At 58.0% G+C, this 24,428-nt stretch overlaps 1 protein-coding gene across 1 annotated transcript in view; it reads right to left on the bottom strand.

The window, feature by feature from the left end:
• Positions 1–3,264: 3,264 nt before the first annotated feature.
• Positions 3,265–24,428, bottom strand: part of PFAS (phosphoribosylformylglycinamidine synthase) — a 31,977-nt gene continuing 10,813 nt past the window's right edge. Inside the window, 25 exon segments of the mRNA XM_061575774.1 lie at positions 3,265–4,507; positions 5,382–5,511; positions 5,831–6,016; positions 8,588–8,728; positions 9,467–9,581; positions 10,130–10,221; positions 10,557–10,644; positions 11,684–11,806; positions 12,344–12,489; positions 12,647–12,769; positions 13,829–13,984; positions 15,502–15,585; positions 16,478–16,658; positions 17,070–17,080; positions 17,524–17,740; positions 18,130–18,261; positions 18,744–18,792; positions 18,794–18,855; positions 19,876–20,037; positions 20,711–20,772; positions 21,478–21,637; positions 21,763–21,836; positions 22,409–22,537; positions 22,986–23,117; positions 23,750–23,878. Of these exon segments, the coding sequence (XP_061431758.1) occupies positions 4,312–4,507; positions 5,382–5,511; positions 5,831–6,016; positions 8,588–8,728; positions 9,467–9,581; positions 10,130–10,221; positions 10,557–10,644; positions 11,684–11,806; positions 12,344–12,489; positions 12,647–12,769; positions 13,829–13,984; positions 15,502–15,585; positions 16,478–16,658; positions 17,070–17,080; positions 17,524–17,740; positions 18,130–18,261; positions 18,744–18,792; positions 18,794–18,855; positions 19,876–20,037; positions 20,711–20,772; positions 21,478–21,637; positions 21,763–21,836; positions 22,409–22,537; positions 22,986–23,117; positions 23,750–23,878 (3,080 nt within the window). The 3' untranslated portion in view covers positions 3,265–4,311.

The following is a 24,428-nucleotide window of genomic DNA, read 5'->3' as shown; positions in this document are numbered from 1 at the left end:
GTCTCGTTTGTCTTGTTGGTGGTGTCTGTGTAGGGCATCTCGTTTGTATTGTTGGTGGTGTCTGTGTAGGGCGTCTCGTTTGTCTTGTTGGTAGTGTCTGTGTAGGGCGTCTCGTTTGTCTTGTTGTTGGTGTCTGTGTAGGGCGTCTCGTTTGTATTGTTGGTGGTGTATGTGTAGGGCGTCTCGTTTGTATTGTTGGTGGTGTCTGTGTAGGGCGTCTCGTTTGTATTGTTGGTGGTGTCTGTGTAGTACGTCTCGTTTGTCTTGTTGGTGGTGTCTGTGTAGGGCGTCTCGTTTGTCTTGTTGGTGGTGTCTGTGTCGCGTCTCGTTTGTCTTGTTGGTGGTGTCTGTGTAGGGCGTCTCGTTTGTCTTGTTGGTGGTGTCTGTGTAGGGCGTCTCGTTTGTCTTGTTGGTGGTGTCTGTGTAGGGCATCTCGTTTGTATTGTTGGTGGTGTCTGTGTAGGGCGTCTCGTTTGTCTTGTTGGTAGTGTCTGTGTAGGGCGTCTCGTTTGTCTTGTTGTTGGTGTCTGTGTAGGGCGTCTCGTTTGTATTGTTGGTGGTGTCTGTGTAGGGCGTCTCGTTTGTATTGTTGGTGGTGTCTGTGTAGTACGTCTCGTTTGTCTTGTTGGTGGTGTCTGTGTAGGGCGTCTCGTTTGTATTGTTGTTGGTGTCTGTGTAGGGCGTCTCGTTTGTCTTGTTGGTAGTGTCTGTGTAGGGCGTCTCGTTTGTCTTGTTGGTGGTGTCTGTGTCGCGCGTCTCGTTTGTATTGTTGGTGGTGTCTGTGTCGCGCGTCTCGTTTGTATTGTTGGTGGTGTCTGTGTAGCGTCTCGTTTGTCTTGTTGGTGGTGTCTGTGTAGGGCGTCTCGTTTGTCTTGTTGGTGGTGTCTGTGTAGGGCGTCTCGTTTGTATTGTTGTTGGTGTCTGTGTAGGGCATCTCGTTTGTATTGTTGGTGGTGTCTGTGTCGCGCGTCTCGTTTGTATTGTTGGTGGTGTCTGTGTCGCGCGTCTCGTTTGTATTGTTGGTGGTGTCTGTGTAGGGCGTCTCGTTTGTATTGTTGGTGGTGTCTGTGTCGCGCGTCTCGTTTGTATTGTTGGTGGTGTCTGTGTCGCGCGTCTCGTTTGTATTGTTGGTGGTGTCTGTGTAGCGTCTCGTTTGTCTTGGTGGTAGTGTCTGTGTAGGGTGTCTCGTTTGTCTTGTTGGTGGTGTCTGTGTAGAGCGTCTCGTTTGTATTGTTGGTGGTGTCTGTGTAGGGCGTCTCGTTTGTATTGTTGGTGGTGTCTGTGTAGCGTCTCGTTTGTCTTGTTGGTGGTGTCTGTGTAGGGCGTCTCGTTTGTCTTGGTGGTGGTGTCTGTGTAGAGCGTCTCGTTTGTATTGTTGGTGGTGTCTGTGTAGGGCGTCTCGTTTGTATTGTTGGTGGTGTCTGTGTAGCGTCTCGTTTGTCTTGGTGGTGGTGTCTGTGTAGGGCGTCTCGTTTGTCTTGGTGGTGGTGTCTGTGTAGGGTGTCTCGTTTGTCTTGTTGGTGGTGTCTGTGTAGAGCGTCTCGTTTGTATTGTTGGTGGTGTCTGTGTAGGGCGTCTCGTTTGTATTGTTGGTGGTGTCTGTGTAGGGCGTCTCGTTTGTATTGTTGGAAGTGTCTGTGTAGGGCGTGATGCAACACAAAGGGGCCCAGTTGGCCACACGGGGGAACCCCGAATCAACAAGGTAAACACAAGTATAAGTCTAGGATTTTTTTTCCAACTGAACCATACATGAACAAGACTCTTTCCGAAAAATACACGCAGCAAAAAATATACTAGCGCTACTGCAGATCTGTTAATGAACACCAGGATTTGTTGCTGACAACGGCACATGAAGGCAAGACGCACGATCACTTCCCGGTGCCTCATAACCGGTGCGCCGCGGTATTTTCAGAATCGCAGGAGAGACCCTCGCTGTTGTTCGCTGGAACAGACGAACTCTCCTCCTCCGTGCCGTTCAGTGGCCGATCCAGCCCCCACCTCCCGCCCTGCCCTCTCCCCCAGTCCCACAGTGACGTCACGGATCGCCGAGTCGCGGAGACGGAGCAATGTTTGTGTGTCGCGCCAACGGGAGTGGTGCCGTGGGGAGAGACACAGAGCGGTGGTGTAGCACTGCTGCCCAAGCGGTCGCTCCCACGGCAAAACCTCCACAGGGCAGCATCTCCGGCGTGAACGACAGTACATCCCGCGTTAGCCATTTGTCCTTTCCCCGTATCTCACCCACTCGGGAATCACCCGCGCCTGTCAACAGTTGTGCGCCTGTGTGTGCCCGAGTTACGCAGAGTTCGCACCGCAGCGATCGGTTGCGTGCAACTCGGGACTCCTCCAAGCGGCGGATTCGTAGCCACGTGGTTCCATTCTCCTCGCAACAATCGCGAGCCGCGTGATTGGCTCGCCACGGTGCAGGGCACGCGGTGTTCCCCCCTCTCTCTCGTTGCGCATCCGCTCGCTCGAGGCGCGGACAAAGCGGTCGCGTGCGGGCAATGATACATGCATTGAGGGCGAGTGGCGCGGCGATTTCGAGAGCGGTGCCGGGATCCCGGGTGTGAGACTTCGCTCGACCAGCTGGCGAGCGTTTATTGTACAAGGCGTTCGGTTGGACGTCGCAAAGGAAGAGATGAAGATACGCGGATATTCGTGTACGGAGATGTGTGTATTTCTGGCTCGCGGCTGCTTGGCACACACGTTGTTGTGTTGTGCGCGTGCTCTTGGATTTGGCTGCTAGTGCCAGAAACGGTGCCCTGGCGCGGCTGACGACGGCCGTTTTGCGCTCCCCATAGGTCGACTCAGCCTAAAATGAGTACCTGGTGCGGTGTAAACATCGCCACTGGAGAGATAAAGGCGGTGCGGGCGTCGTGCTGGACACCCACCCCCTCGTGTGCCATGCCGGTCTTCATAGGTGCTCGCTAACAGCACTTGCCCCAAAAGTCTGTTAAGACTATACGGGGGATCTTTGTTTCTGATTGCGTGTATTGCCTTTGTTGTGCTCGGCCGCCAATCGCGTTCAGCTTCAGCCCAGAGGATGCCCACTGGGTTCTCTCCCTGGCAGGAGACCGCTTGGCATGGTGTCGCTGGGAAGCCATGCCGGGTCACACCGAGCCCGACCACCACCACCATCATCATCACCCACCCACCATCACCACCATCATCATCATCATTGTCAGCACCACCACCGCTGCCTAATTCACACCATCGGGAATTGTACCCAAAATAAAGAGTGAGGCATAAACAAACAACTCGTGCGGTCTTGCGTTTGTTTTATTGGCGGCGTTCTAGCAGCAACAGTTGAACGAATGAATGAAGATTGCAAACGTTCCTAAGGCACGGTCACGGCAAATACAGCGCGATGCGTTTGTCGGAGCAGTGCGCAGCCCCTTCCATCAAGCAGTGGCTACGCAGGGGACGGACATTATTTTAAATAATTCACGTTTTGCGTGGGTGAGCATTGCCGAGCGTTTTAACAGCCGTGCGAGTGGCTGCTCCATGCCACCGCGAGCTGGCGAAAGGGCCTCCGACTGACGGGGGAGCTTCGCTCGGAACAAGGATCATCAGCGACACGTGGAATACTACAGCCGTCTGAGGACAGCAGCGGCACCAAGAGCAGACAGCGAGTGCAGGCAGCTATGGTCATAGAGGCATGCCGGCTGTACAGCAGCAAGCCTGCACTATGCCCATACCACGGGAACGTGGAATTTCCACACTGCAATCAATTGAGTTGAACACCAGCGATTTGGGGTCACCCCTTGTGCGTACAGCATCTCTCCCAAGGCCAATGAGCTCGTACAACAATGACAGAGATCCCCGTATAGCTTCAGACTAGCAGGGCGGCAAATGTCGTTAGAGAGCAACCTATGAAGGTCGGCACGGCACACAACGGAGAGTAGTGGCCAACGACAATCCCGGCCACCTTTGTCTCTCCAATCGCAACGTATTCACGTCCCACCAGGTACGCCATTGCCTTTGCACTGTGGAATTTCCACTGCTGGTTCTGGAGTGGGGGGGGTAAAGAGGTTGTGGGTTGTGACCCATTCATTATTTAGGCTGGTGAACAGTTGTGCATGTGAATAGTCCCGGAGAATCAGGTTCGTCTTTAAAGACGTGAGAAGCAGAAGAGATGGTTCAGAAGCTGCGTCGTTAACGAGGCCCCCCCCACCGCGGCACATCGGGGCCAGGGTGCGGACCCTCGATCGCCGGCAGGAGGGTCTCCACCAGAGGGCGCTCCAGAGGGAGGACGACGCGGGGACCACCGGGACACGGGCGGCAACCGCGGGTCCCGTCGCGCGGCGCCGTCGCCTATTGGGACGCCGCGGCGCCGTCCTGCAGGCACCAGGCGCGAGCGTTGCGGAACAAGCGCAGCCACGGCGAGGTCGTGACGGAGCCGCGCCACGCGGCGGGCGCCCACGCCCACTGCCAGGGCAGCACGCAGCGCTCCGGGTGCGGCATCATGGCCAGGTGGCGCCCGTCCGGCGAGCAGAGCGCAGCCACCCCGCTACCTCGCACACAAGGGGGGACCGGGGGAGACGAGACGTCACAATTGGAGGAGTTCACGGCGGAGACGAAGCCCCCGGAAGCCCCCGTGTAGCCGTGTCGCTGGGGCAAGCGCGGAGAGCGACCACCGGTGAAGGTTAGTGCGGCACGCAAGGGGGGGGCGGTGGGGGGGGGTCAACGCTGCGCTGTGCCAGGCGATCACGGAGTGCCCCCGGCTGGGTCATCATGGGCCCAGGTTTGTAAACCGATGGGTTCCCCGCTGACATTATCGTTCAACAACGCATCGCATCACGAAACACGATATGCTCAACGAGCATAAATTACCATCACGCAAACTCTGGTCACCCTCCCAGCAGCAGCAGCAGCTTTTAGCGAGCCATCGAACAAAGATGGTCACGGCATCGCGCGCTTTCAGGTGCGCTTCTGCGGCCGTCTGGAACACCCTTCCGATATTAGGAAACCACTGGAGCTATGCACTGTTAAATCATCCAGATTGACAAACTCATTTCTTTAGAAATGCTTTTGTGTCTAGTTTGTTGTTCTTCCCCCGCACCTCTGATTAGCGCGGTTGACTGCGTACGGTGCAAAATAAGTTGAATCCCAATTGAGTAACTTGTGGCGAGATTTTTTTATTGAACAGGGTGGCCGCCGAGGTTCAATCCGAGTCGCGCCGGTTCCGGGCCCACACGGCTCTCGGCCGTTCACACGTGACGGACACGCGGGGCCACCCGGGTGATGGCGCAGTGGGTGGCATGACGGTTGGCACGGCGGGGTTGACGTGGCGGGGGTGACACGGTCGGTGACGTGACAGATGACACGGCAGGTAGCACGACGGGCGTCGCGGCGGGTGACACGGCGGACGGTGCAGTGCTCACCGCGGCGAGCCGTTGGGGTTGAGGGGGTAGCTCTCGGTGGGGCTGCCCTGGTCGTCCACGTAGCGGAGGGGTGCCAGCTTGCCCGCGATGAGGCGCTCCAGCTGCTCCTCGCTGCTAAATGCCATGCGACCTGGAGGGAGGGTGGGGGGCACGTGGGGGGGGGGGGGGGGGCACGTGGGGGGTGGTCACGTGGGGCACTTGCCCTGCCCCTGCCCCGCTCGCCCTGCCCCTGCCCCGCTCACCCTCTCCCTGCCCCGCCCGCCCTCCCTCTGCCCCGCTCACCCTCTCCCTGCCCCGCCCCGCCCTCCCTCTGCCCCGCTCACCCTCTCCCTGCCCCTGCCCCGCCCGCCCTCCCTCTGCCCCGCTCACCCTCTCCCTGCCCCGCTCACCCTCTCCCTGCCCCGCCCGCCCTCCCTCTGCCCCGCTCACCCTCTCCCTACCCCACTCACCCTCTCCATGCGCCACCCACACACCCAGCACGGAGCCCCCCATGCCGCTCAGCATGAGTGCTGGGGAGTCCTCCTGGACGCGCACGCTCACGAAGCGCGATTCAAAGCGGCCCGACACGTTGGATGCCAGCACCACGCCGGGCGCCAGTGCCTCCTCGTGGCCGTCACCGCCATCGTCCACGCCGCCTTTTAAATTCAGAGCGCACGCAAAAAGACAATGATCTCCCGTGGAACCTTAACAGACTGTTGAGGCAAGTGTTGTTAGCGAGCACCTATGAAGGCTGGAATGGCACACCAGGGGGTGGGTGACCACCACCACGCCCGGCCGTCTTTGTCTCCCTAATAGCGATGTTTACACAACGCACCAGGTACTCGTTTGAGGCCGAGTCAGCCTAGGGGAGGTGCAGGACCATGTCAGATAATCGCTATCACTGGTGTTGGTCGTGAGCAGGAATCGAACTCGGGTCGGTGGGTTAGTAGTGTAATGCGGTTGTAAACGGCCCTTCTGAGGTGCCGTCAGGGGGGGAGGAGTTAGGTCACGTGGGGGGAGAGGGGTTGAGTATAGAAGGAGGGGAACCGGAAGAGCAGGGGGGGTGACTGGGAGCCAGGAACAGAGGAAGGCCACGTAGGGCGAAGCGGGGTGTGGCGAGATCGCCACGAACACGGGGGAAGCGAGGATCGGCACCGTTGGCCAGCGGTGACCGACCCGAAGCAGCAAGGAGGCTGCAGTCAGCAGCGGGGCTGCACAGAGAGGGTGGGCAGCGGGTCTGCATACAGTGACAGCCAGAGGGTCTGCACATAGGGGTAGCAGCGGGAGTCTGCACATAGGGGTAGCAGCGAGTCTGCAGGGAGGAGGTTACAGTAGATGAAGCAGAGAGTCAGAGGGGTGAGGAAGCTATAATAGCAGTGAATAGCCGGGGGCTACAAATACAGGAGTTATAACAGAGTGCCGTGTGGGTAAAGACGTGAACCTGAATAAAGACACGAAGACAGAAAGAAGTGTTCGAGTCCTTTTATTACAGTAGCGCAGCGCACTAACCGTTACACTACTGCTCCCCACACACACACACACGCACACAGGCGGACACGTGCATGTGCGCACACGCACGCACACAGGCGGACGCGTGCATGCGCGCTCATGCACGGACACGCACACATGCACGGTAATGTTCTTCGGGCGCCACCACCATTAGGGTACCGGCGCGCGGAGCGATCGATCTCGCGACGACACCAACGCAGAAACGCGGCCGGACTCGCTGCACATCTCGGAAGCCAAGCAAACCCTCAGCCTGCACCGTGCTTGGATGGACCGACCACCGCCGTGCGTGTTGTATAGGTGTGGTGATGTACGGATAATAACGTGCCGCTCGGCGCGGGGCGGAGGAACCACCGACACATGGAACTCCGTTCCAAACAGCCGGCACCAACACTTTCCCAAGCTCTGCCATCCTCTATGTATTCAGGGGCTATTGGTCAGAAACCGGAGCAGTCAGAGAAAGGCCACTTGTGCGAAGGTGCAACGCTCTATCCCCGCACGAACGGGACAGGTGGAGTCCGCGCTTTGTCTACCACCTTCTGCTCGCGAGGGTACGGCACCACCTTGCAGCCCATGGGAAGGGAGTTCTGGAGCATCTGTGCGTGATCCGCCAACCCTCGCTGCCGCCTCCAGTGCTGGATTACTGGCCACGTGCATAGCCACCGCCGCTCAACTCGTGCAGCAAACTTCACCGTTGGTCTCCACCCCCGCCCCCCAATCACCAACACGCGCCGACCAGCGTGGTGAAGAATATCACTCGTGGCCCACAAGACGTTGGCAGGCTCTCATCCGGCAGTAGATTGACAAGGCGGGGCAGCACACGCACATTCATTCACCGGGTTTCGTCTCCGTCCCGTCGGTGTGTCTGGACAATCCGCGTGGTCCCTTCGTTCAAACCTCTCCGTCACATTTTTACGGAGACTCTGAAGATCCCCGCATCACGCGTCTAAGAATCGACTTTTAATGACTATTCAACAAACCTGCACCAGCAGTGGAGCAAGCTGCTCAGCTGGCTACCGTGCGGCTGTGCCGTGTGCTGTCCGTGTGCTGTCCGTGTGCACAAACATAGCACACAGGCTGTGATGCGCACTGTCCGTGTGCGTGCAGACAGACCGCACGCGCAGGTTTTTGGGAAGCAGTATTTGGAATCCACTGGAGCGATGCACTTTTAAATCGAGATTGAAATCTAATTTCTTGAGAGCTGCTCTTTGTGTTTAGTTTGTTGTCCTACCCCTGCACCTCCGATTAACACGACTGGCTAGGTACAGTGCGGAACAAGTTCAACATACATACACACACGTAAAGTAGCGCGGTGGTTAGCCCACTGTGCTACAAACCCGGCAACTCGAGTTCGAACCCTGTTCACGACCAATAACAGTGGCAGAGTATATCCGAGCCAGTCCTGGGCCACCTGCAAAAGGCGGCCAGGCGCGGTGCCGACCACTCACCCCTCAGTGTGTGCGAGCTACACGGGGAATCTTTGTGCGTGCGCATGTGCGCGTGTCTGCATGTGTGTGTGTGCGTGTCTGCGTGTGTGTGTTTGCGCGTGTGTCTGCGTGTGCGTGTCTGCGCATGTGTCTGCGTGTGCGTGTCTGCATGTGTGCGTGTCTGCATGTGTGCGTGTGTGCGTGTCTGCGCGTGTGTGCGCGTGTCTGCGCGTGGTGTGTGCGCGTGTGGTGTCTGCGCGCGTGTGCGTGTGTGTGCGCATGGGGGAACCTCACCGGCGCCGTCGCCCACCCAGCCCAGCAGCGCCATGAGTTGGCAGCCGTTGCAGACGCCGAGGCTGAAGGTGTCGGATCGGCGCCGGAACGCCGCGAACTGCGCGCGGGCGCTCGCGTTGAACAGCACGGACGCCGCCCAGCCTGCAGCACGCGGGGCACGTGTGGGGCAGGTATAGATCACAGAGATCACGTGTGGATCACGTGTATCGCATGTAGATCGCATAGAGATCATGTGTATAGCGTCCAAGGCCAACTGCATCATCTCCACACGCTTCACAGGGGAGGAGGAAATAAATAAATCCATGGCGTTAATCTAAATGGAGTTAAATCTAAATGGTGTTTATTTAAATGTAGTTAAGTCTAAATGGTGTTAAACAAGGGTGTTGATCTAAATGGTGTTAATCTAAATAGTGTTAATCTAAATGAGCTGGAAAACTAAAAGGGGGTCTCAAGCCTCGAGTAGAGGGAGGTGGAGCAGCAGCACGGAGCTCAAGCGGAGGAAGAGAATTCCAGACGACAGCAGCAGCAGCGGCCCGATCAGCCACTTTGTTGCGCTATCATTCGTGGCCAGGTCGCATCTGACAAAGATGCTAATAGAGCTCAGTGGTCTTTACCTGGTCATATCTAGTGATTTGTTTACCTTTCCTATACTTTGCATTCCTATCTTGTTTTTGTATTGTTTGTTGTTGTAACTTTTTGACCCGCCCCGACTGGACACATTTGAAAAAGAGCTTTATAGCTGATCGGATTCCTCCAGTATAAAGAAAGATTTTGATTCTCCGCGGCTGTGGGCGGCTCTCCGAGGCCTCTACTGCTACCGGAGAGTCGCGCGGAGAGGTGACGGTCACTTCGCGTCGTGCCGCGGCCGGCATGGGAGACCTCTAGCGGAGCCCAGGACGTCCGCGTAGCTGAAGCCGCCGACGAAGACGAGGCCTCGGAAGCGCTCAAGCGTCCCGGCGCCCGTGCACACGTCGCTCATCGTCACGTCCCACACCTGCCTGCGGGGACACGGCCCCACACTGCCGCCAACGCCACCGCCAACGCCACCGCCAACGCCACCGCCAACGCCACCGCCAGACGGTTCAGGAGGGGTCACGTTTTGTTTCCACCGCAGAAGCGGAGCCGTGCCATTGACGTCACACGCGGCGCTCGAGTGGAGACGTGAGGGGATGCCGGGGGGCCTCACCGCGCACTCCATGACCTCTCAAGTCAACAGTCATCGTGACTGTCAAAACGATACTTTAAGTTTTTTGAGGTAGAAATTTGCCAAAGTACGCGCGAAATTAAACCAAACGTGATTTTGTTGCCGTCCAGCCACCGGTGACCGGGCTGTCCCCGACGGCTCGCTGCACTCGAGACGCCGGTCCCATCGCGGTCGGCTGGGCGGCCGCCTGCGATCGAATGCCGAACCTCAGCCGTGCCAGCTCCATGCTCCAGGCCACTGCTCGCTCTCCCCTCGAGGTCGTTCTTCACCGTGGAGCGATCCGGAGTGGAGCAACCGTGGGAGCGGAGTGCTTTCTCTCGTGCCGTGCACTCCCTCACCTCAAAGCCGGCCATGTGCAGGGCCGCCGCCATCTCCCGGTCCCCGTTGCTGCCTTCCTCCCGGACCGTGGCCACGAGGGGCCGCGCCGACGCTGCAAAGAAGAGGGGAGGGCAACGGGCTTCTCGCTTCGATATGTCGTCGGCCATGGTCAATCCACTGCTGGATGAAGGCCTCCCCCACAAGCCGTCATCGTCTCACGATCCTGCGACGTAATTGTCCGCCCAGCACCCGCACGCGAGCTGATGTGGACGGAACATGACTTCCAAACAGCTGAGGTGGGCTAGACATTGACACACACGGGCACGCAGGGATGCACGCATGCACACACATGCGCAAACACGTCGAGCATACTGGCCAGGCTCATAACATTCCCCCCTCTTCTCGCTCGATTATGGCGGCTGGATGTTTGCAAACTCGTCAGCTTACCGAGGCTCTTTGGAACACTTGGAGAAACGCTGGGGTCGAAGGTCAGGCGGTAAGGGGGGGCGACGCGCCGGGACAGCCCCTCGCGCTCCTGGGGTTGGGGGGGGGGGGACACGGTACACGCCGCCGAAGATCCCAACGGACCAAGCGATCCGATCATCGCAGAATGGGTGCCGCCTTTGAGTCACGCCCCCTGTGATTACGGAGCGATCTCATGCTGCTCAAAATTATGATCGAGGAAATCCAAACACGACCCACAGCTCTTGTCAAGGAAGTCCCAACACGACCCACGGCTCTTGTGAAGGAAGTCCCAACACGACCCACGGCTCTTGTCAAGGAAGTCCCAACACGACCCATGGCTCTCGTCAAGGAAGTCCCAACACAGACCACAGCTCTCGTCAAGGAAGTCCCAACACGACCCACAGCTCTTGTCAAGGAAGTCCCAACACAGACCCACAGCTCTTGTCAAGGAAGTCCCAACACTGACCACAGCTCTTGTCAAGGAAGTCCCAACACAGACCACGGCTCTCGTCAAGGAAGTCCCAACACAGACCCACAGCTCTTGTCAAGGAAGTCCCAACACTGACCACAGCTCTTGTCAAGGAAGTCCCAACACAGACCACGGCTCTCGTCAAGGAAGTCCCAACACGACCCACAGCTCTCGTCAAGGAAGTCCCAACACAGACCCACAGCTCTCGTCAAGGAAGTCCCAACACAGACCACAGCTCTCGTGAAGGAAGTCCCAACACGACCCACAGCTCTTGTCAAGGAAGTCCCAACACAAACCCACAGCTCTCGTCAAGGAAGTCCCAACACAGACCACGGCTCTCGTGAAGGAAGTCCCAACACGACCCACAGCTCCTGTCATGGACAACGAGTAGCGGAGTCACGCTCGACGCACTGGACTTGCCATGCAGAGGTGCGGCGGTTGGAGCGATGAGAACGTTTCCTTTGAAATCCCCCCGGCTCCTGGGAAACTCCCCAGACGGAGATCGGAACGCCGCAATCGGCGGGTCGCGCTCGCGTGGTAACGCAAAGCGCGGAAGGTACCGCCATCTCTGCGCTCTATATGACCGCGCCGGTGGGTGGGGGTGGGGACGACGTGCGACACCAGCGAGCCTCCTCCTCACCTGCCGCACGCAGGCCGGGTTGGCCTGCAGCTCCTCCAGGGCGAAGCCGGTGGCCTCCCAGACATCGCGCAGAGCGCCCAGTGGCTCACTCAGCAGCTCCTCTCCCGACACGCACACACGCACCTGCACACCATGTGTGGGTGGGTGGTGGTGGGTAAGTGGGTGAGTGGGTTAGTGCATGAGTGAGTAAGTGAGTGAGTGGAGGAGTAAGTGAGTTGGTGGGTAAGTAGGTGAGTGAGTGGGTGGGTGAGTGAGTGGGTGAGTGAGCGACCGAGTGGGTGAGCGAGTGAGTTGGTGGGTGAGTGGATGAGTGAGTGCACCTGGCCTGGCACACGTGACGTCACCGTCACTTAGTGGCGAATGGTGGGTATTGATAGAGTGAGTTGGTGAGTTGGTGGGTGAGTGAGTGGGTGAGTGGGGGAGTCGGTGGGTGCTTGGGTGGGTAAGTTTGGTGAGCGTGTGAGTGGGTGGGTGAGTTGGTCGGTGAGTGAGTGAGTTGGTGGGTGAGTTGGTGAGTTGGTGGATGAGTGAGCGAGTGAAAAGGTGAGTGAGTGAGTGGGTGGGTGAGTGAGTGGGTGGGTGGGTGAGTGGGTGAGCGAATGGGTGAGCGAGTGGATGAGTTGGTGGACGAGTAAGTAAGTTGGTGGGTGAGTGGGCGACCTGCGCCGTCTCCCCCTCTCCGACGATGCGCCCGACACGCCTGCACGCCACGCCGGCGCTGCGGTAGCGACGGCACACGGCATCAGCGAGAGCCGGAGACATCTCCAGCACCAGGCCCAGCTCTTCGGCAAAGAGCAGCTCCAGTGCTACTCACGCACATGCGTATACACGTGTGCACGAGCGCACACACGCACACATATACGCACACACACACACACGAGCAGTGTGGTTAGGGTCAGGGCAGGGCCATTGTGGTTAAGGTCAGGGCAGGGTCAGTGTGTTGAGTGTTGGGGCTATCGCTACCGGAGGAGCCGGCTTCGCCCGGCATTTCAACATCGATGCCGCGGTTCCCAGCGAAGGCCATCTCCAGCAGACACACGAGCAGTCCGCCGTCACTCACATCGTGTCCCGCCGATATCGCGTGCTCTGCCGCACGCACGCACGCACACAGACACACGCACACAGACACACACGCACGCACACACGCACGCACACACAGACACACACGCACACATAAATACACGCACACACGCACGCACACACAGACACACACGCACACACAAATACACGCACACACGCACGCACACACAGATGCAAACACAACAGCCGTAAAGTGTGAAATGCCCACTGGCAAACCCAGGTGCCATAGGTTAAGTGACTGAGATGACTGGCAGATGCACCAGCTATGCCCCCCACTGTGCCAACTTGCTGTGTTTTAGCCGTCCGTCACTCCGCTTGTTGTTGCGAGCGCTCCTCTGCCCTCCATTGTTGTTCGAAGGCGACTGCCTCCAACTGCCCAGGAGTATCCTTCACGAGCCTCTTCCACAGAGGCCGATGTTGACACCGCTGGTACCAATCATTGGCAAAGTCCACTCAACTCCATATCCTCTCGGACCATATCACTTTTATCATTTAATCCCTTCTCCAGCCTGTGCCGCGCCCATTTAGCCCCCTCTATCCGGCTAAACAATAGCTGTTTAGGCATGTGGTAGCTGAGCATGTGGGCTACATGACCCAGCAAACGCAGCCTTGCCTGCCGGAGCTCACCGATGGTACTGTGTCCAGATCTTTCAAGGATTTGTGAGCTCCTCAAGACAAAGATCCCTAGTATAGCCTTCACAGACTGTTGGGGCAAGTGCTGTTAGCGAGCACCTATGAAGGCTGGTACGACACACGAGGGGGTGGGTGGCCAAACACCACGCCCGGCCGCCTTTGTCTCCCCAGCGGCAATGTTTACACATAGCACCAAGTACATTTGAGGCCGAGTTGACATAGGGGAGGCCCAGGACTGGTTCACAAAAAACGTCACTGGTGTTGGCCAAGAGCGGGGAATCGGATTCGAGTCGCCAGGTTCGAACCGCAGTGCGCCAACCGCTACTCCACATCCGCTCCCCACAAAGACACGCACACACACAGACATCAGAGCGAGGGGGGGTAGTGGGGGTGAGGGAAGCGGGGGAGCGAGTGGGTGGGAGGGCGACTCACCAACCAGCAGCTCCTGCGTGACGTTGAAGCCGGCCACCACCGTCTCCGGGCTATCCATGTCGGGGCTCGAGTCCCCGATCTGCCCGTAACACTGCGCCAGTGCGCTGCCACCCAGCCGGTGCTTGGCGGGCCCCAGGGACACGTGCAGCAGCACGCCTGCACGCACACGCCAGCCGACAAAGCTGTCCACGACCGCACGGCCATACTTCCCCACCCCCTGCAACGTTCAATCAGACCGCGAGCGCTCTTGGCGTTGTGAAAAAATTACTTAATAGCTCACTGGATTCCTCCACAATGAATACAGTGGAACCTCGGTATACGACCGCTTTGGAATACGTCGAATTTGGTATACGTCGTTTTTTTTCGAGAAAAAAATGTCTTGGGATACGACATCTTTCTTGGGATACGACGTCTTTCTTGGGATACGACGCGTTTGCTAGAACTTGTATGGGTCGGAATGAGTCACCGCGTTACAGCCGTGTGTGCTCCGTTCACGACTGAAACAAAGCGAGAGGGGCGGGGTGGCGAGGGGCGGGGTACGTGGGGGAGAGGGGCGGGAAGCGTGCGGGAGAGGGGCGGGGGGCGGGGGGCATGGGGGGCTGCCCTCATGGAGGGTGGAGCCCCGGGTCGAGGCGCGTGCTACGTGCGGGGTTGAGGCACGCCACGTGACTAAATTATTTTATACAACCCCATTAATGTATAATATGCCGTAAAATATCATTTATTTTCCTCTGGTACGGATTATTTCCTTTCCCATTATTTCTAATGTGAAAAATTCGTTTGGTATACGTCATTTTCGGTATAAGTCCTACCTTCTGGAACGAATTAACGACGTATACCGAGGTTCCACTGTATTCTGATTCTGGCTGGAGTTCCACGGCAGGCAGCCAGGATGCCAAGCCGCTGTTGCCCAACACCGGCACGCGTGGCCCACTCTCTTTTGAATGTCACGGGATCATCGACGCTCCGCCATGGACGTCGCCCTGATACAGCTTCCCACTCTTCGGCATTCCGTTATCGTTCGCACAACGCAATGATGCGAACGACCGGACGGCAATGAACCTCTGCAGAGTCTGACTGGAGCATGCCACGAGCAATCTGCGGGGGTATTACACTGCATCCTTGCGCACAGAAAGAAGTTCAGCGGCTAGGCGCCAACATCGAGGGCTGCCGCCTTCTAACGCAGGGCGTTGGAAGCAGCGCCTCATCTCTCGCTAACGAGGCCCCGCTTCGGGTGACCTCCAGAAGCGCGAACGGATATCGATCCGTCTCGTCACTCTGCAGGTAACGCGACGAGGTCATCGTCCGTGGTTCTCTTCAGCCTGCGTCGCTGCCTCGCTCGGTCTCAGGCGCCTCTGAGCTCTCCTCCTCCCGCTGTGCCAATCCCCCTGCTTTACTCTCCAGCGTCCCCTCCTCACGTCCCCTTCTGGTTGTTGTTTTGTTGTGTCGCCGAGCGCAGGCTCCCGTGCGGTTACCATGGCTGGAGTCTAACAACTTTGCCGTTTTCACTCCTGGATATTTTCCCACGTAATAATATTAATACGACCGATGTGTCCATTACAATTTACACGACGGCCCCCGATTTCCACAAACTCCTGGACAGCTTCTGAGATAATTCCAGCGAACAGTAGGGATCCCCCCCCCCTCCGCACGCACGAGAGCCCAACGCGAACCTTCGCCATCCGGGCTCTTGAGGTCTGGGGTTACGGTGGCCGTGATGTCAGGGCAGCCCACGTAGGCCGAAATCACGAGGTCACCTGGGAGCACGCACACACGGACGAGGCAGCCAGCGTCGTTACCATCTCAGTCGCCTGACCCGGGGCCCAAACGCCAAGTGGTCGGCAACAAACAGCACTAACTTAAGATGTAATAGTGAAGAGGTAATCGGTGTCCTGCATTGAGCAAGGTTACGATTGTCAGGGCTTGGGGAGACAGAGACGATGGCAGGGATCTGCAGAGTGGAGTGGTGCGAGGGAAGAAGGGAGGTCGGCTGCAGTGTGGTGAGTGGGCGTGTGCGTGTGTGCGGTTGGGTGAGTGTGAGGGCGAGCGAGTTCGTTGGTGAGTGGGTGAGTGGATAAGTGGGTGAGCGAGTGGGTGGGTGGGTGAGTGGGCGAGTGAAGGGGAGCAGTGGCGTAGTGGTAAGAGCGCTGTGCTATGAACCTGGCAACCCGAATTCAATTCCCGCTTACAGCCGAAACCAGTGCCGATTATCTGAACCGGTCTGGGGTCTCCCCTAGAGCGACTCAGGCTCAAATGATTACATTGTGTAAAAATCACCACTGGGGAGACAAAGGCGGCCAGGCATGGTGCTGGCCACCTACCCCCTCTTGTGCAGTGCCAGCCTTCAGAGGTGCTTGCTAACAGCACTTGCGCCAACAGTTTGCTCCCGTGGACTCCACTCATGGAACCGCAGCACGAGACACACAGCGTATGGGCAGGGGAAGGAGGCAGGGGAGAAGCAGGAGGGGGAGTGGGAGGAGGAGCAGCAGGAGGAGTGTGAGCAGAGGGAGGAGGAGGAGCAGCAGGAGAGGGACCAGGAGGAGGAGCAGAGGGAAAATGAGGGGGAAGGATGATGAGAGGGAGGAGGAGCAGGAGGATGATGATAGGCAGCAGGAGGAGGGAGAGAAGGAAGGGGAGGAGGGCGGTCACCGGGAGCCTTGACGGTGTTGGAGCCGACACGGGCGGCCATGCTGAGCGAGTCCTTGCCACCGTCCACGGCGATGCCGAGTTGGCGCATGCACGAGCACATGGCCCGGCACGCGGCCACGAGGCGCGCGCCCTCCCCGGGCAGTTTGGCGGCCCACATCCAGTTCCCGCTGCATTTCACGTCCTGCGGACCACGCGTCCACGCAAACAATGGAGGCGCCGAATCACCATCCCCGGGTGAGAAGGGGCATCAGGGCATGTCGGATGCACCGCAGACTTTAGGATCGTTTTGAGAAACGCAATGCTAGGAAGGACGTCGAGTGGAAACCAGACGACGCGAACGCGCAATACGACGGCACGGCGAATGGAATCAACGTATCCCATCGTGAAATTTGACCAAGGCAAGGACTCAAGAGACCCAGCATAAAAGAGTTGCATTTGCAAGGGCGACCTGGGTCACCGAAATGACAAAACCAAAACAAATAAAATAAAGTACAGCAATGTCGCAAAAAACAACCATGTCGCACAAGGAATGGAACATATTGTACGAGTCGCAAATCAATGTCAAATCAAAGTTAAATAATCATTCCCCTGCGCGCAAATCAGCTTGGCCCGATGGCCTTGAGGCTGATTGGTAGCACGGATCACAAACCGACACCGAACGTTACACGGAGGTTCAGGTCGACCAAAGCCGTTCTCTGGGACAGACTCCCCTACTTCGTGCCGCTCAGTGGCCGATCCACCCCCACCCACAGCCCTCCTCGCCTCTGTTGCGAGTTGGTTGCATACAACAACTCACTGCCACAACTTGCTTCTAAATTGTAAACTACAGATCGTGTTTATAGTTTTCGCATTGTATAGAATTTTTTTTTCTATGTTTGAGTATTAAAGTTTTGGGTACTTTGAGTGGCAGTGTGAAAACGAGAAGAACATTTCACAGTTGGGATTTATTTGGCTCTGTGAGTCGCGATGATCGAGCAGCACTGGGCCCCAGTAGCAGAGACCCAGGCCGCAAGCAGGCGACGCCAACTTGCCCTGAGGGCGGAGACTGCGGGCGAAGCACAGGTTGGTGAGGGCCTCCCCCACCGCCATGCGGGCCCCGGCAGCCGGGTCCACGAGGCCCTTGATGGGCTGCTCCCCGACGCTGGTGGCCGCACCGACGGTGCCGCACATCGAGTGGGCCACGACCGCCACGTCGGCCAGCGGCGTGTGCAGAGGCCCCACGCACTGCTGCTGGGCCACCAGGCCCGTCACCGAGCGGTCCACCTGCCAGCGCCGTGCACCACAGCCACCGGGGGGAGAAGAGGCGCAGAAAAATTAGTCTACAGACCCCTCCACGGCAGTGCCCCACCGCCTCTCACCACTGTCCCCGTCCCAGCCTCCGCCATAGTACAATGCGACAGGCCAGGTCTGTGGCGGTCGTGGTTCGTAGGCCCAAGGGAACACGATGGAACAACCCGACCACTCCACCCTGCTGTCTCCGAGGAAACGCAATGCAGTGCGGCGTCATGGATAGGGGTAGAGGCAGACTTGTGAGCAAGTCAGATATGTGAACATCTACAGGTCAGATGTGAAATTCTACAGGTCAGATATGTGAACATCTACCACAATAGACAATAGCTATGCTGACGACGATGACGACGACGACGCCGTACCTTGTTGGTGAGGTAGCGTTTGCTTGCGACCGACGGGAGGCGCAGGACTCGCTCCAGCGCCTGACGAACGCTCAGACCATCGGGCAGATGCAGCGGCGCCAGGGCGACGTTCTCGTGCGCCATCACGAACTCCTTTGCACAGCCAGGTAACATGGCGCAGGGAACTCTCACGTGACCGTCTCCCCGCTCCCTCACCCTCGCGTGACTGTCTCCCCGCTCCCGCAGATTAATGAAGTTCTAATTAAACGTGAATGGTTTTTTTTGTGTACAGGCATTGGTGTCCAGGATGAGACTACAATACTCACTACAATTGAGAACCCAGTCTGTGGGTATCTATGCAAGTCTATCGTTTATGGATCTCTATGCAAAAGTCAATAGGTTTCTATGCGAGTCTGTAGTTCTCTGCGAGTTTAGTTTGTTGTCCTTTCCCGCACCTCGAATGTTCGCTACGTGCGGTGCGAGATAAGTTCAACATACATACATACATATGTGAGTATGTGTGTCTCTGTGTGAGTCTGTGGGTCTCTATGCGAGCCAGGCTGAGGCCATTAACTCACTCCACCTGCGCAATCCGTCGCTTGCTCGACGTTCGTTGGGTGCCGGTAGACGGGTACCTTGCGGGGCATCTTGCCGAGCACCCAGTCGAGCTGCAGGTCCACGGGGCGGGCCGCGTCCTGCACCACCGGCACCGCCACCCTGCCCCGCCCGGTCCTCCACCAGCACCACCTGGAGCACGCCACCGGGAGAACGAGCGCCGCTCACGAACACGAGCCGCCCCCTCCGCCATCCACGGAGATCCCACGCGCGGCTCACACTAAAACATTGGTCGGGTGTGGCGGTCACAGAGCCTCGGCATCATACTCGACCAAAATGTCGTTTGATCACCACGTGCAAAATACAGTGAGGGCCTGCAATGATCATATCAGGGCCCTACGATACATAGTATCTACAAGGCTCGATTATTGCAACTCGCTACTCTATGGGACGTATGGTAAAATCATTAGCAAGCTACAGCGTGTACAATATTCTTTGGCCCGTGTCGTGATGGGTACTGCAAGTTCTGACCATGTCCGTTCGGTGATAGCCGAGCTCCATTGGCTTCCGACTGCCGGAAGCCAATGCAGCTCAGCACTCATTACACTAAAGTGCTTGCCACAAATGAAGTACAATACCTTGCCGATTTAGTTAAGGAGTGTAAACCATCAAGCGACTCCAGTCATCCTCATAGCAGCTTTTGGCTAACGATCTAACAAAGAGGGTCACTGCATTGACCGCTTTCAGATACACTTAAAAAGCCGTCTGGAATGCTCTTCTTTCCAATAATAAGAAGCCAGTGGAGCTATGCAATTTATGCCAGAATGAAAACTCATTTCTTTCGAACGGTTTGTTGTGTTTAATTTGTTGTCCTTCCCCTGCACCTCCAATTATCACGGTTGGCTACGTCCGGTGCGAAAGAAGTTGAACATACTCACGGGCTGCTGGGGGCAAGCGCTGCTGGCGAACGTCTACGTGGCCCGCACTGCCCCCTGCCACCTTTGTCTCCCCCATTGCTGAAGATTACGTGCCGCACCAGATTACCCAGTTAAGGCCGAGTCGATCTACGGGAGTCCCCGGGCCGGCTCGGCAGATGTCCGCCACTCAAGTTGGCCGCCTCTGGGCGCGCCGCGCGACGGCGACGGCGTTACGAACCCCTCGCGAGGCAAAATCGAGTGGCGAAGCTCGTCCGCACAATCGCCGGCGACGCACCCTGCCGTCGCCGGTGACCGTGCCCACGACATCCAGCGGGCAGCGCTCGCGGCGGCACAGGCGGCGCAGTGCGGGCAGCCCGCCCGGCGACACGAGCAGCGCGTTGCTCTCCTGGTACTCGGCGCCCCACAGCTCCAGCGCACTCAGCGTCGGGTCCCCCACCTGCACAGACGTCACCATGGTAACCGTCACCACCGTCGTCACCACCGTCGTCACCACCGTCGTCACCACCGTCGTCACCACCGTCGTCACCACCGTCGTCACCACCGTCGTCACCACCGTCGTCACCACCGTCGTCACCACCGTCGTCACCACCGTCGTCACCACCGTCGTCACCACCGTCGTCACCACCGTCGTCACCACCGTCGTCGTCACCATGGTCACCATTATCAGCATCACCACCACCGTCACCACCGTCGTCACCATCCGCATCACCACCGGCGTCACCAGCGGCGTCATCATCACCTCCATCAAAAACAAAGATCCCCCGTATAGCTTTAACAGACTGTTGGGGCAAGTGTTGTTAGTGAGCATCGATGAAGGATGCCACGGCACACGAGGAGGATGGCCAGCAAAACGCCAGGCCGCCTTTGTCTGCCCAGTGGCGATGTTTACACACCGCATCAGGTACTCACTTGAGGCTGAGTTGACCTAGGGGAGGTCCAGGATCAGTTTAGATAATCGTCACCGGTGTTGGCCATGAGCGGGAATCGAACTCGGGTCGCCGGGTTCGTAGCGCAGCACGCTAACTGCAACACCACCGCTCCCCTTCACACACTGCAGTCGTAGTCGCCCTGCCCAGCATCACCGACACAGCACGGCACTGGGTTCTCACCGAGAAGTTGGACGCGTGGATCACGGCTCCGGCGGGCTCCACGAGCTCCTTGAGAACGTTTCCTGCAACGAAACCGAATCCATCTCATTAGCTGGGGGGATCCCTCCCACGGGGAGTTCAACTGAGCCGTCTGGCGTCACCTCGTCAGGAGAAAAAACAAAGAGGACGTTTCAGTGTGGATCTCTCGCACGCAACAACCCGGTTCGAGCGCGACGTTGGGCCGACGTTGGCGTGCGGTTGGAACCGTTGGGCCGACATAGGCCCGACGTTCCACGTTTATTCGCAGGAGTCTTCCGAGATGAAAACCAAAAAAAAGTCCCAGCATGCTTTGCACATCAAGATGACATCACAGTCCCCAATGTGCGCATTATCGGCACGATTGCTCCTGAAATGGAAAGCACGCTAGCATTGCTGTTACGTTTCATCGTTTAAAAACACTCCGACGTGCAAATGTTATCCGTTTGTCTGCGGCCTGCGCACCGCGTCATCTGCACGCATCTCGACTCGTTTGTTGCGTGCGACGCCAATGGGTGAGCAATCAAACGCGGCATCGCTGTGTCACCTGCATGCTTCTCAAACTCATCAATCACGTGACAAAGTCGGCGGCACGGCTCGGTTCTGCAGTCGAAAAACTTGGCGCCCTCCAGAGCCGCGCAGCCTCAGCACGGCCCCAGTATGGCCCGGTTGCTTGATGGATAACGGGCATCGTCGCCGCCACCGGCTCACGCCACCGCGCCACACGCCGGGTTACCCTGCGGGCGTCTCACCGTTGCCGCCCGCACCCTGGTCGTGTATGGACAGCACCGGGTTGGCGTCGCCACCCATCTCGATGCAGCCACGCAGGGCACGGTTCATTCGCTGCTCCATCTCCGCGTCGCCGCGCTGCACCGCGCCCAGGTCCAACTCCGCCGAGTTGTCCCCTTGAACCTGTAAAGTCGGGCGGGGGCCACGGGAGCCGGGGTTCGCAGGGGTACGAGAGCGGCGCCCATCGCCTGTGGGGCGTCTTCCGTTTGTGTGACGAAAACGGCGGTGGTGCTGGCTCCTGTTCTCACCTCGACGGAAGAGGCTGCCCCTCCTCCTACGCCGATTCTGTACGCCGGGCCTCCCATCTTCACCACCGCCATGCCTGCGTGACCACGGCACGTCGCCGTTCATCAGAGCACGGCAATTCTCGCGAAACCGGTCTCCCCGCACTTCACAATTGTATCGTTCCCTTGCTGCGCGTCCACGCACTTCCGGTGCAAATAGAGATCGGTTCAAAGTGAGTCAACTGCAATTATATGATTAGTTTTATATAGCGTCATCATTTATGCCAATGGCATTTCACAATCGCTGAGGAACCACGGACACCTCCGATTAGCACGATTAATACGCTTAATCGTGCTACGTGCGGCGCAAAAGAAGTTCAACGTACGAGCTACAGGGCTGCCACACGATGAGCCAACATTCGCTCTGCAGTTCTCTACATATTAAGATGTTTTCACTCAATGAGTTATGGGCAATAGCTCCTTGATCATCACCACGGTCATCAACGAGTTTGTTACTTCACGAACACCATCAGGATCTAAAACATGGAAAACGCAAAGCCGAGTAAGCGATGCTAAACGCTAGGCACCACATCGCGGCATTCTGCAGGCCGCCCGCGAGATTCCCCGCGGTCCGATTAGCGAGGCTCCCGCCCGAGCGGGAAGGACGCACCGGGTTCTGGCGGCATCTTGCCGACGTGCCGATCCTCGATGGCTCCGATGCCGCCGCTGAACATCACCGGCTTCACCCACTCGCAACGCTCGCCGCTCGGCAGGCGCAGCCCAAAGGAGCGCGCAAAGCCTGTGTGCAGCACATGGGGGTCATCAGGGGCCATCAGGGGTCAACAGGGGTCACCGAGTTCACACACAAAACATCCCCCCATACAGCCTGTAACAGACTGTTGCGGGCAAGTGCTGTTAGCGAGCACCTAGGAAGGCCGGCACGGCACGTGAGGGGGTGAGTGGCTAGCTCCATCCCCAGCCACCTGTCTCCCGGGTGTTTACACACCGCACCAGATACTCATTGAGGTTGAGTCGACCTAGGGGACCAGTTCAGTTTTATCGTCACTGTTGTTGGCCGTGACCAGGAATCAAACTACGGTTGCCATAGGATCACACATGGGGGGAGGGCCCGGTGGTGGGGGGAATTCGAGCACTCGCTCCATGTGCCCATCGCCACCATGGGGGGACCCTGGGAAGGGGGCCTTGCAAGGGGGGTCCAGGGGGGTGGGGGCCACCGACCAACCAACCTGCCAGCAGCGGCTCCCCGAACTTGTTGCCGTAGTCCGACGCCCCGTTGCTGGCCTCGACGGCGATCTCCAGCGGGGTGGCGAAGTTGCCGGGGTACCGGAACGAGGAGTCCTCCCAGGGCAGCTCGTACCCTGGCCCACGGACCGTGCAGCTCGCTCAGCATCGCAGACCCCCCCCCCCGTGGGGGTCGTGGCGCGGCCCGGCTGCTACTTACGGGGCTCGCGGTTCTACTCCTGCCGGCCGGCGCGGTTAGCACCGCGGTCGCAATAACCGTGAAACACGAGTACTGCCTGCCGTGTGCTTCGCGGTGGGAGTCAAAGATCGCGGGGCCTCGTTGCGACGCTGGCACACAAATAGCCAACGCCCGCACAACACCACGGCAACGTCGCCCTGCACCACGGCAACGTCGCCAACGCTCACAATTACACAAATAAATAAATAACCGCGCTTGGCCGTCGAATGCTCGGCGCGGGCCCCAGCCGCTCGTTCGCCCACAAGCGGAGCTGGGAGACGCCGAATCCGTCTGTATCTGACGTCAACAAGCTGGCAGAACCAGCCCGGTAAGGGAGGCTTCGCCACGACAGGGGGATTCAAGTGCACGGAGAAACGCGCGGTTGGGAACGGGCAAGCGCACGTGGAGGGGCGCACTCACTCGCACACGCGACCACGCACCGCCATCCATACACAACATCGGTGGTGTGCCGGAGTCGTGCATGGGAGCTGTGCAGGAGGAGGTCGGCCACCGTCGCCGACAGCGACTCACCGGGGATAAGGAGGTTGCCGAAGCAGTACCCGGCGGTGCCGGCGATGACGTGGGCGCCGCGGCCCGTGCTCTGCACATCGCGAATCCGCCCGCCCGTCCCGGTTGTGGCCCCGCTGAACGGCGCCACACCTGGCACGGCAGCCACGGAGTCAGCGCTTGGGACCTTACCACTCATCTGATGGTGGTTGGGGTCGTGATGGTGGTTGGGGTAGTGATGGTGGTTGGGGTAGTGATGGTGGTTGGGGTAGTGATGGTGCTCTTAGGTTTTTTTTCGGTAAAGTCACGTAGGTAAATAATTCTAATTAATAAAAGTAAAATAATTATTAATAAAAGTACAATAATTATTAATTTAAAATTTTTACCTACGTGACTTTACCGAAAAAACCTAAGAGTATGAATCCTTGCAGTCACAAAAGCTTCAAATCTAGAAGTAGTGATGGTGGTTGGAGTAGTGATAGGGGCTGGAGTAGTGATAGGGGTAGTGATGGTGGTTGGGGTAGGCTTGGTCGTAGCTGGGGGGCAGGGAGTAGCAGGACGATGATGGTCTGGGGGTTGCTTTAAGAGAGGAACGAAAGCCGATTAATAGAGATGATTGCTTTATGGGAAGGGGAAGAACGTGGAGATCTTGGGAGAACCCAATCCTCCGTCGCAGACAGACATAATGGTACTTGTATAAAGT

Source organism: Lethenteron reissneri, chromosome 59 (assembly GCF_015708825.2).
Source record: "Lethenteron reissneri isolate LAM-NWPU_2019-01 chromosome 59, ASM1570882v1, whole genome shotgun sequence".
Classification (NCBI taxonomy): Eukaryota; Metazoa; Chordata; class Hyperoartia; order Petromyzontiformes; family Petromyzontidae; genus Lethenteron; species Lethenteron reissneri.
The sequence above is the reverse complement of the archived record's forward strand: the minus strand, read 5'-3'. Positions and strand labels throughout refer to the sequence as shown.